We start from the raw sequence: 12,231 nt of genomic DNA on the forward strand, positions 1-12,231 counted from the left end.
GAGTGCTGCAAGGATTACTTGCATTTTGATAATATATTCTTAAACTTTCATACATTTGTAGGGGAAAAATACATCATATACATCTAACTTATTATAGAGCGATTCCTCACGAAACCCAGACAAGAAAATACTATGATTTGGGGGATTTTCACAAAATGTAATCCATAGAATAGTCCTTTGAAGGAAGAATTTTGGACATATTTTGACATTTGTATCTAAAAGCCTCACTGAGAAATAATGAATAAAAGTTGGCATATTTATTACATTTTGGCTTTACCCAGGACTCGTGTCTGGGTTTCGTGAGGAATCGCACTATTATAAAAGAGTTGAAGACATCTTCAGATCATGTTCGTCATGAAACAGGAATTCATATACTAAGAAAGGCATATTCATGGACATTAAATTAACTATTTTTACCTCCAGTTGGCTTCAGTGGCTAGATGAGTGAAACTGCAGGGGGGTCTAGGAGGGTCAGAAGGTCAGTTTGTCTCCCCTCCTGCTCCTTTGGCTGCAGTGACATCTACTGGACTGGACTGCCAAATAGAGAGAGGTGCCAACACTAATAAGTCCAATGACAATGTGCAGAAACATCTATGAGAACTGCCGACTCTTGTGGCACTACTCCAATATCATTATTTCACAAATACTGAGTTTCTGGTTTCAATATGATTATGCCACTTGGATGCAGTCGTAATACCACGACTGGAACGCATGTTTGACCAATCAGATTGCCGTTTCATTATAATAATATAATAGTAGAATAATTACACAACAACTTACTAGCAGGTAATGTTTAGTCATTTTAGTATGAAATAATATGCTGCGCACAAAAAGTGGACCGTGTACAATTGTTTTGCGCTTTTTGATAACAAAACGGAATTAAAGTATGTGAAATGAATACCAAATGTTACAAAATGTTCATGACGAACCAAGGATTTATAACATGACAAACATCCAGATTGAAACTTTCTGAGATTGTAAAAATGTAATTTTCACTTCTAAATGTGAATCTGTGAGGTATAACAGTGTTTTGTTAATCACCACGCAGAGTATAATACATTTCAATGATATGACGGTGGGCTTAAAGCCACTGGGGGCCTTATGAGTGGAAAATATACTCCAGAACGTCACAACAACAAACAATCCCGGCAGCAGACACAATGCACACAATTCACTTTCTTCAGTCTTACATTTCATAATCTGAATAAAAACCTAGATACGTAGATATATTACTACAGAAAAGGGAGTCAAAACCCACTCCGATTAAAAGAAATGATAAGACAGAGACAGAAACATGTATATTAAACTGACAGAGCTGAAAGAGCATAACCAACACAGTTTCATGGGCAGTATACGAAGAGTTTTATACAAAAAGATCATTAACAAACTGCAGGTGAAGAGAACAGTGCAATTAAAAGAGTACCGACCTACTGCGATACAGTGACACCATTTCATTTCTGTTTTAAGAGGACTGATTGAGGCGCGGACACAGAATGCACCTTTTTACCTAACTGTTACATAAAGGTGGGGGGGGGGGGGTTGTTGTCATTTAAAGACTGACATATACAGTTCAAAGAGCATAGGTAACATGGCGACAGCATAATTCACCTTGGCTTTTGGTCCATGGAATAACACATCTCTACACAACACCCCACAGCAGCCCTAGCGACTACAGCGGAGGATTGTTCTACCGTGCAACCTGACAGCACTGCATGACCAAGTCACCCTGAGATTACAGTCAAATTTGGCAATTTAACCCCTAAGCATGGCTTTTTTCTCTCATGAAAATGACTCCTTTTTTTTTGTTTTTTTCCTTTTCAAATTGAGAATCATTTACAAATTCTTTTTTACAAAAGAAACACATGAATATTACACTATACACATTTTAAAAACATTGGACCTTGAGATACCACAAAACCCAGTTTACTATGCAAAGCCTAATACAAAAGAGCTGTAACACTCAAAATACTTGATTTGCAAGAAATGCATATTACATCATTAGATCAATTGTAGTTGTTGAATAAGAATTATACAGCATTTTAAATAGACGATTTTCTTTTTGCCACCTGCAATATTATTCAGGATGCAACAGAGCGGGGGGGGGGGTGACGCTTGCTGAGTTTTAGGCAAGCACAAATAACAAATCAGGAAGTACAAAAAAAATTAAGAATTGCATACTACAAAAAAAAGTTAAATTACATTACAACATTTACATGAAGACACATCTGGACGTAAGCAAGAACTTACTTCAGGAAAATAACATTGAGTGTGACTCCAGTTAACTAATTATTTTGCTTAAAGGAAACTGACAGACCTAATATCCAATCACGTCATTTCTGTACCAATATTTTTATACACATTTAACTCAAACCTTTAAGCAATTAAAACCACCTTTTCAACTCCACAATATGATACAAAATAAGGCATTTTAGTGGGTATGTATTGTAACCACATTTAATGCTATCATTCTTCTTAAAAATATAATATATATTCATGTATGTATATATAAAAAAAAAAAAACAAGCAGGGAACATTAGTGATGCAGAAGTTCATGAAGAGTTAATGAGTGTCACTGCGACTCGGCCATCTCCAAGACTTCTCCGGCTGCTACGGTGACTAGCTGCAGGGGGATCTCAGCGTTGGCCAGAATGTCCTGGGCGTTACTGGAGCCCTGCTGGATGTTGGTGAGGATGAGGGTAGTGCCGCCAGCCGTGATGATGCTGTCTGACGAACCCGCAGACTCCATGGAGGCCACCACCGCGCTGCTCACAGAGTTCATGACTCCTTTCTTGTTCAGGTGCGTTTTAATGTGCTTGGCCAGGTGGTCGCTCCGCATAAAGCGCTTGGAACACTCCGGGCAAACAAACTTCTTCTCCCCTGTCACAGAGACCAGACAAGGGTTAATAGTCAGACAGACCATACTACACTGAACAAAAATATAAAACGCAACATGTAAAGTGTTGGTCCCATGTTTCATGATCTGAAATAAAAGATCCCAACATTTTTCCATATGAACAAAAAGCTTATTTCACTCAAATTTGGGGCACAAATTTGTTTACATCCCTGTTAGTGAGCCTTTCCCCTTTGCCAAGATAATCCATCCACCTGGCTGGTGTGGCATATCAAGAAGCTGATTAAACAGCATGATCATTACACTGGTGCACCTTGTGCTGGGGACAATAAAAGGCCATTCAAATGTGCAGTTGTGTCACAACACAATGCCACAGATGTCTCAAGTTGGGGGAGCGTGCAATTGGCATTCTTACGGCAGGAATGTCCACCAGAGCTGTTGCCAGAGAATTGAATGTTAATTTCTCTACCTTCAGCGCCGTTTTAGAGAATTTGGCAGTACGTCCAACCGGCCTCTCAACCGCAGACCACGTGTAACCACGCCAGCCCAGGACCTCCACATCCGGCTTCTTCACCTGCGGGATGGTCTGAGACCAGACACTCGGACAGCTGTTGAAACTGAGATTGCAATCAAAGAATTTCTGCACAAACTGTCAGAAACCATCTAGGGAAGCTCATCTGCGTGCTAGTTGTTCTCACCAGGGTCTTGACCTGACTGCAGTTCGACGTCGTAACCGACTTCAATGAGCAAACGCTCACCTTCGATGGCCACTGGCACGCTAGAGAAGTGTGCTCTTCACAGATTAATCTCGGTTTCAACTGTACAGGGCAGATGGCAGACAGCATGTATGGCGTTGTGGGCGAGCGGTTTGCTGATGTCAACGTTGTGAACATAGTGCCCCAAGGTGGCGGTGGGGTTATGGGCAGGCATAAGCTACGGACAACGAACACAATTGCATTTTATCGATGGCAATTTGAATCCGCAGACACCGTGATGAGATCCTGAGGCCCATCGTCATGCCATTCATCCGCTGCCATCACCTCATGTTTCAGCATGATAATGCACGGCCCCATGTTGCAAGGATGTGTACACCATTTCTTTTTAAGGTATCTGTGACCAACAGATGCATATCTGTATTCCCAGTCATGTGAAATCCATAGATTAGGGCCTCATTTATTTATTTCAATTGACAGATTTCCTTATATGAACTGTAACTCAGTAAAATCTTTGAAATTGTTATGTTTGCGTTTATATTTCTGTTCAATGTCTATCACTTCTAAATCACTACTATGAACTCATTATGTAATCGGTATTACAGGACGAATGCTACTGTACTAAATTATACATTTCAGGTTTTCAAATGAAAAATGTAATGCAAATGTTGACGTGAGTGAGAGTGCACCTGTGTGTGTTCTCCTGTGTCTCTGCAGTTCGTCGCTGCGTGTGAACCTCTTCCCACAGTACATCCAGCTGCAGACGAAGGGCCGCTCGCCTGAGTGCCAGCGCAGGTGTGCTCGCAGGTGGGACGTCTTCCCGTACACCTTCCCACAGCCAGGAATGTGACAGATGTGCTGCTTCTTCTTGCCCATGTTGGATCCTCTGAGAGAACACATACAAACACACTCATATATATATATCAAAGAAACACATTCATATACTGTACTTGTAGTCAAATAGACCTGAACTTGCTCTGGTTTTTTTGGCCCTTGCGCGCCAATGCTGGTGACCAGTCAACAGTCAAGACTTTCAGGGGGCTAATGGAAGACATAAGATGATTTTGAGAAAGTAATTTTGTTACAGTAGGACTGTGTTAGATTGAGGGGGCTAATTTAGGTAATAGAAAATGTATGAAAACATATTTCATCTTTCCCATTCATACCCTTATACCTGTAATTGAAACATTAGTATAGGAAAGATTCCATCCAATGATTTCTGAGCACTATAAGCTGTTGAGCACTCTAATCGCAGACGATATAAACAGCGTACACAGTATGAACTCACTCACCTCCCCCCAGCCTCTTTGCAGTTGGGGCAGGTGCAGGCCACCCTTCGTAGCCTCTTGCCCCCCTCGTCGAGCTGGTCCTCCTCGTCCACTAGCCTGACCCGCAGGTGGGACAGGTCACTGGTGTTCAGAGTGGAGTCACTACCCAGCTGCCAGTTCTCTGAGTCCGGCTCCTCCTTTATCTGGATATCTGGAGGGAGACCAATCAATCCACACATCAATATGAACACAAGCATTAACAATTGCATGCTAAATGGCCTGCAAAAGCTACAGTGAAAAGTGATTCTTCTATAAATGCTTTTAAAAGATTGTGACAGTTTGGCTATGAACAAATTCGAAACCCCTGTTCAAACTTGACAATGTGTGGATGGATAGCTTGACAAAAGCATTTGATATATTTACACTCCCTTTAAATCTTCAAATAATTAATAATATGCTTGCATATCTCACAGATCAATAAAATAATCTTAATTACATGGTTAGACAATTGTTTAAAAGACCTGCTAAGTTTAGTGTTCTATTGGTAAATGTGTGTATGTTTACAAGTTTGAAAATTATTTTCCTACAAAAAAAAACCAAAGTGACGACAATCTTCACCAGCGTAAATAATGCCTGTTGCCTCAGGAAGCTCCTGTCAGGTGACTCGATACTGGAAATAGTGCTTCCTGCGGATTAGCTTTTTTTTCCCCAGAACCCCACGGTGTCCTACATACAACCAACAGTGTTCTACACTATCATGGTGAGCATGTCTTATTGATGATGGAGGAGGAGACTGTACCTCCAGGGCTGTTGGTGTCCTCTGCCTGTTGGAAATGAATGCCTGTCTGGGCCAATGAGTTAACTGTCACAGTCTGCAGGTTGGGGATCTGTTGCGCTCCTCCCTGGCCAAGAGACAGGGCCTGCAATGGGGCCAGGGTGATCTGCTGGGCTGGGTTGGTCGGCAGCTGGATGTTCTGCAGGTTCTGGACCCCCTGCACCTGAAAGGTCTGCCACTGGATCTGGCCTGAGGGAGTGACGGTCTGGGCCTGGATGATGAAGGTCCCTGGGTTGAAGAGCTGCACGTTCTGTCCCCCTCCTGCCTGCACCACCTGACCATCGCTGGTCTGGACCGGCACTTGTTGCAGCTGGATGATGGACTGGCCTGAGGAGACCTGGATGTTCTGAACTTGGTTCTGATGAACGTAGCCCTCCTGGAGACCAGAGGGATCTGTCTGCTCTGTGGCTTGGGTCAGAACACCCGGCTCATCTATGGTCTCAGGCAGCTGGGCCGAGGATGTTGGTAGATACATTTCTGAGTTCGCATTCGAGTCATTTACAGATTGAGTTTGCGAGAGCTGGTCACCTGTCTTCTCCAAACTCTCAGAACTGTCTACAGGCTGACTGGTCATGATTAGCTGGCCATCAGAAGTGACCCCTGTTGCTATAGTTTGAGCACCAGAGAGGCCCAGGGAGTCCAAGTCCACACTGTTAATGGGGACAAAGGTGATGTTCCCTGGCAACCCCATAGGCACATTAGTGACAACCTGTCCCTGGTTGTTAAAGGTGGAGCTGCCGATAGAAACACCCTGGATCTGCTGGACATGACCAGTCTGTGACATGAGGTTTTGGTTGTTAGTGAGGATGTCTCCGGCCCCTGTCACACTTATAGTCTGAGTTCCGTCAGGCAAGATCTGGATCTGCCCTGCGGCATCTTGGCTCAGAGTGGCCCCCTCCACACAGGAGGTGGAGAAGCTCAGTTGCTGTCCATCAGCTGTCTGAATGTACTGAATGTTAGGCACTGTGTTGGCGGAGGCGTCGCTTCCTGATGTCACAAAGATCGGTTGGCTCTGAAGGTTCTGGAGAGGAAGAACATACTGTCCGTTTGAAGTCATAATCCGCTGAGTCTGGATGTGGACCGCGCCAGGTTCCTCGTTCACTGTTGTTGCGGGGGTCAAAACCTCCCATCTATCTGGGTTCCCTGTTAACTGGATGGATGTTAGGTTTGTAGTCTGTGGATGAAAAAAAATAATGTTTTGGTGAATAAAACAATTAATTTGCCTAGAAGATGCATCATCAAGATGCAGATTGCAATGTTGTGATTAATTATGTAGTGCTAATGTTAGACATAGCAGTGAAATATTGACTGCTAGCCAAATAGTTACTGTATTCAGAAATCTAGTTATTATTCAATAAAATGTATACACAGAATGCATAAAAATCAAACGTTATGAGTTTGGTGCTGCTTGTTCACACGATTTAGCCACAAAATGTGAAGATTGATTTAGAGGCGTTTCTTGACCAGATCCCATGTTTGTCTCGAGAAGGTGCATGAGAACCCTAATTTCTAGTGTGTGATCGAAATCTGAGCACACTGCAATGAGTACCTTTTGGGAATATCTCATTCACAACAGCACACTAGGCTGAACTACAGCTCTGCCGACACCACTCGCGTTCTATTACAAAAATATAGATTCCTTTTTGGGTCGATTACATACATTCTAGCAGAGCCAGAGGTGGTGACTTACCACTACAGCACCGTTATCCCTCTCTGACGATGGCGACCCGATCTTGCTGCAGGTAGCTGCCAGCAGAGCGAGCGGTGATGGCTGAGTGTCCTACCCACAATGGGCGGGTTTAAAACGAAGAAAGTGGGTGGCCGTTAGTCCGGAGCCACACAGGAAGTTCGACTTTTACTACAAATTTTAAAAACGTGTGAACTTCACAAAGCACCACGCACTTACTGAAACCCTGACCGAGAACTACACGGGGGCAATTTCTAAACAGTACCTGATCTCCTGTGCCACCGTCTTGCTGCAGAAACTCGCGTTGACAGCTGTCCAAGGCAGCCATTTCCTCTTGTTTCACTGGCTGCTCTGGGGCTACATGGCACAGAAAGAAGGAATCGGAGCAAAACAAACCAGAGTTAAGTTCAATCTCCACATGGAAAAGGGCAGCACATTGGTTTGTAGTTATTCCACTAATGTCATACACTTCAAGCTGGACTGACCTCCGTTACATTTGCGGTGTGGAGTTGATGATCAAACTGAAGCCATTTAGCTACGAATCACACATAGCTATGTAATAATTGTTGTTGCTAGCATGCAGGCTAACGTTTACTGTTGGCTAAACTGTTGAAAAAGATTAGCCAGTTAGCTAACATTAGCTTAGCTAAAGGGTGCACAGACATACCGATGTTAGATTGAATATTACATACCAGTCATTGCGTGAATTATTTAAATTCGCAGAATCTCGGTATTATCACAAGCCAAACATGATTACATTAATCGAAGGCAGCTGAAAACGGTGATTCTAGTCAATTTTTTTTCTATTTTGATTGACGGTGCGGGAAACACAAAGGGTGGGGCCTGCAAGAGTCACGTACAGGAAATCCCGCCGTTCTTCTTAAACCCAATTGGCTACCGTCTTTTATTCTATGTATTATCATTCACCAGTGTCCATGTCAGTCACTTTCTGACGAATTCTTTTCCTGTGTATTATTCTTCCAACAAGGATAGTATGGTGCCAGGAGTTATGATGATGGCCATTTGTTAATCGTTCATGTATTGAAGCCTTCTGCAGCCACAGTGGATTTTAAACATTGCTTTCACTTAACTTCAATTAAGATAACTTATACTGCGCTAAAGTAGATCATTAAAACAGGCTAAAGTCTAACTATTAGCCCATTAATCTGTCATTGCATGGCGATTTCAGAGGCTGGATAAGATGTGATGGCTGCATTTGTAGCTAGATACTTCCCTTGTGTTGGCAGCTGAATAAAATAGATTGAACAGTACCAGTCAAAAGTTTGGACACAGCTACTTATTCAAGGGTTTTTCTTTATTTGTACTATTTTCTACATTGTAGAATAATAGTGAATACATCAAAACTATGAAATAACACATGGAATCATGTAGCAACCAAAATATTTTACATTTGAGATTCTTCAAAGTAGCCACTCTGCCTTTGAAAGCTTTGCACACGCTTGGCATTCTCTCAACCAGTTTCACCTGGAATTCTCTTCCAACAGTCTTGAAGGAGTTCCCACATATGCTGTTGGCTGCTTTTCCTCCACTCTGTGGTCCAACTCATCCCAAATCATCTCATTTGGATGGAGGTTGGGTGATTGTGGAGGCCAGGTCATCTGATGCAGCACATCATCACTCTCCTTGGTCAAATAGCCCTTACACAGCCTGGAGGTGTGTTTGGGGTCATTGTCCTGTTGACAAACAAATGATAGTCCCACTAAGTGCAAACAGATGGGATAGCATATTGCTGCAGAATGCTGTGGTAGCCATGCTGGGTAAGTGTGACTTGAATTTGAGTTTATTTTATTTTTACAGGGACAGTGCACATTAATCAACGTTTCAGTAAAAGTGCCGGTTTTAGCCAGCCGGCTAATTTTCAACCACAGTCCCTGGGCAGGTTATTTAAAACAATTACAATATAGACAATCATTGAGCAGTGAGCACACGCAGAGCAACATAGGACAAGCAAGACATAGCAACATAGAACAAAAAGCAACAAGACAAAATCCATAAAAGCAACAAAGTGTTTCCACACCTCACAAGCTACAGACAACAGACAACATGGAAAGTGGCAATACACAGCTAGGGATTATGTTCACAAATCTGATTGACCTTTTGCCATGTCTTCATGCATTTTGTGAAAGTGTGATATGTGGTGCAGTTATGTGTGTCTGATGGCAGTGTATTCCAGACATGGGAAGCTCTCACAGAGAAAGCAGATTTACTAAAGGTGCTTTTCCTTAAGGGAACTATACAGTCACCTCTCATGGCAGACCTTGTGGATCTGCTGCCATATGTCTGGGTTTTCTGTTTAACAAAAATACTGAGTGGAAGGGAGCCAGGCCATTTAGGATCTTGAATACAAGACATGCGTCAGTGTATTTTCTAAATAAATCACAGTGTCACCAGCAAAACACCATTACACCTCCTCCACCGTGCTTCACGGTGAGAACCACACATGCGGAGATAATCTGTTCACCTACTCTGCGTCTCACAAAGACACGACGGTTGGAACCAAAAATCTCAAATTAGACTCATCAGACCAAAGGACAGATTTCCACCGGTTAATGTCCATTGCTCGTGTTTCTTGGCCCAAGCAAGTCTCTTCGTCTTATTGGTGTCATTTAGTGGTGTTTTCTTTCTCTGCAACAGAGGACCTTTCCTGTGGCGGTCCTCATGAGAGCCAGTTTCATCATAGCGCTTGATGGTTTTTGCGACTGCACCTGAAGAATCTTTCAAAGTTCTTGAAATGTTCCGCATTGACTGACCTTCATGTTTTAAAGTAATGATGGACTGTCATTTCTCTTTGCTTATTTGAGCTGTTCTTGCCATAATATAAACTTGGTCTTTTACCAAATAGGGCTATCTTCTGTATACCACCCCTACTTTGTCACAACACAACTGATTGGCTCAAACGCATTAAGAATGAAAGAAATTCTGCAAATGTACTTTTAACAAGGCACACCTGTTAATTGAAATGCATTCCAGGTGACTACCTCATGAAGCTGGTTGAGAGAATGCCAAGCGTGTGCAAAGCTGTCAAAGCAAAGGGTGGCTACTTTGAAGAATCTGAAATATAAAATATATTTTTATTTGTTTAATGCTTTTTTGGTTACTACATGATTCCATATGTGTTATTTCATAGTTTTGATGTCTTCGCTATTATTCTACAATGTAGAAAATAGTAAAAAATAAAGGAAAAAAAAAACCTTGAATGAGTAGGTGTCCAAACTTTTGACTGGTACTGTATATATCATTTGTTCATCAGTTATGTTTGGACAGTCTGACAGATTATGTTCAAAGGAGCACCAAAAGTAAAAAAAACAAAAAACATAATTGTACACTGTTATACTCTATGTACATTTTATATTTTTCTTTCTCTAATGAATAAATTGTTAATTTATATTATGCTATATGGCTGTGGTATTTTATTTTCATATTGAATGTTGATTTTGGAATTCTCATGCACCAAAGATACATTTTATCATACTTGCCGTCATTCCTAAGGAAAGGTAATTTCTACATTTTTTTTCTATTATTGAAGTTAGCACAGAGGTCCTTGAAAAAGACTGGTAGGCATTAGGCAAGAGTACAATAGATCAACTATAGATGTCCAGTTAATTGCTAGTGCTTTCCTGTATGAGCAATATAACCTGTATCAAATGTTCTCGTTAACAATACAGAACAAAAATATAAACGCAACATGCCACAATACCAACGATTTTAGTGAGTTACAGTGCATATAAGGAAATCAGCCAATTTAAATAAATAAATGAGGCTCTAATCTATGGATTTCACATGACTGGGCAGGTTGGGCCTGGGAGGGCATGGGCCCACCCACTTGGGAGCCAGACCCACCCACTGAGGAGCCAGGCCCAGCCAATCAGCATGAGTTTTTCCCCACAAAAGGGCTTTATTACAGACAGAAATACTATTCAGTTTTATCAGCTGTCCGGGTGGCTGGTCACAGACGATCCCGCAGGTGAAGAAGTCGGATGTGGAGGACCTGGGCAGTTGTGGTTACACGTGGTCTGCGGTTGTGAGGCTGGTTGGACGTACTGCCAAATTCTCTAAAACGATATTGGAGGCAGCTTATGGTAAAGAAATGAACATTTAATTCTCTGGCAACAGCTCTGGTGGACATTGCTGCAGTCAGCATGCCAATTGCATGCTCCCTCAAAACTTGAGACATGTGTCATTGTGTGACAAAACTGCACATTTTAGAGAGGCCTTTTATTGTCCCCAGCACAAAGTGCACCAGTGTAATGATCATGCTGTTTAATCGGCTTCTTGATATGCCACACCTATCAGGTGGATGGATTATCTTGGCAAAGGAGAAATACTCACTAACAGGGATGTAAACAAATATGTGCACAGAATTTGAGAGAAATAAGCTTTTTGTATATATGGAGCATTTCCGGGATCTTTCATTTTAGCTCATGAAACATGGGACCAACACTTTACATGTTGCGTTTATATCTTTGTTCAGTATATCTTGTACATGGAATGCTATATTAGCAAGATTTAATTGAAATGGAATATAATTCTGTTGTACTGTCTTTCCTATATGTCTATGATGTCTATGATGCAAGGCCCTCACCTCTTCTCCATTATTTGCGGTATGTCAGTTCCTCACAGAGTGTGACCAGAGTGGGGCCGTTTCTCTCAACCTTCAATTCAAACTTGGCCCATTACAGGCAGACTACAAAAGCACTTTCCTGGCACTCAGGAGCTCACACCTGTGAATGGTGGATATTTCCAATCACTCTGCTGTCAATCCATGTGTCAGGTAAACATAGGTCTACGGAAACAGCCTTTAGAAATTCTTGCAGCTATGTCTGTCTAACCCAAGGAAAGTTATCAGCGATTTCAAC

The 12,231-nt window shown here is 42.0% G+C and overlaps 1 protein-coding gene across 6 annotated transcripts; it reads right to left on the reverse strand.

Moving 5' to 3' along the window:
• Positions 1-780: 780 nt before the first annotated feature.
• LOC106581756 (transcription factor Sp3) lies at positions 781-8,211 on the reverse strand. Of its 6 annotated transcripts, none has more exons than XM_014164020.2 (7): positions 8,047-8,211; positions 7,620-7,711; positions 7,358-7,447; positions 5,632-6,841; positions 4,857-5,043; positions 4,254-4,450; positions 781-2,877 (listed from the first exon to the last, which is right to left on the reverse strand). In XM_014164020.2, the coding sequence occupies exons 1-7, from the start codon at positions 8,051-8,053 to the stop codon at positions 2,570-2,572; spliced, it is 2,091 nt and encodes a 696-aa protein (XP_014019495.1). In that variant the 5' UTR covers positions 8,054-8,211; the 3' UTR covers positions 781-2,569. The 6 variants fall into 6 exon arrangements, with proteins under 6 accessions (XP_014019495.1, XP_014019496.1, XP_045560457.1 ...); XM_014164021.2 differs by having other exon boundaries at positions 7,358-7,438; positions 8,047-8,200; XM_045704501.1 differs by having other exon boundaries at positions 7,358-7,438; positions 7,840-8,200.
• Between the last annotated feature and the right edge of the window lie 4,020 nt (positions 8,212-12,231).

Source organism: Salmo salar, chromosome ssa21 (genome assembly GCF_905237065.1).
Source record: "Salmo salar chromosome ssa21, Ssal_v3.1, whole genome shotgun sequence".
Taxonomy (NCBI): domain Eukaryota; kingdom Metazoa; phylum Chordata; class Actinopteri; order Salmoniformes; family Salmonidae; genus Salmo; species Salmo salar.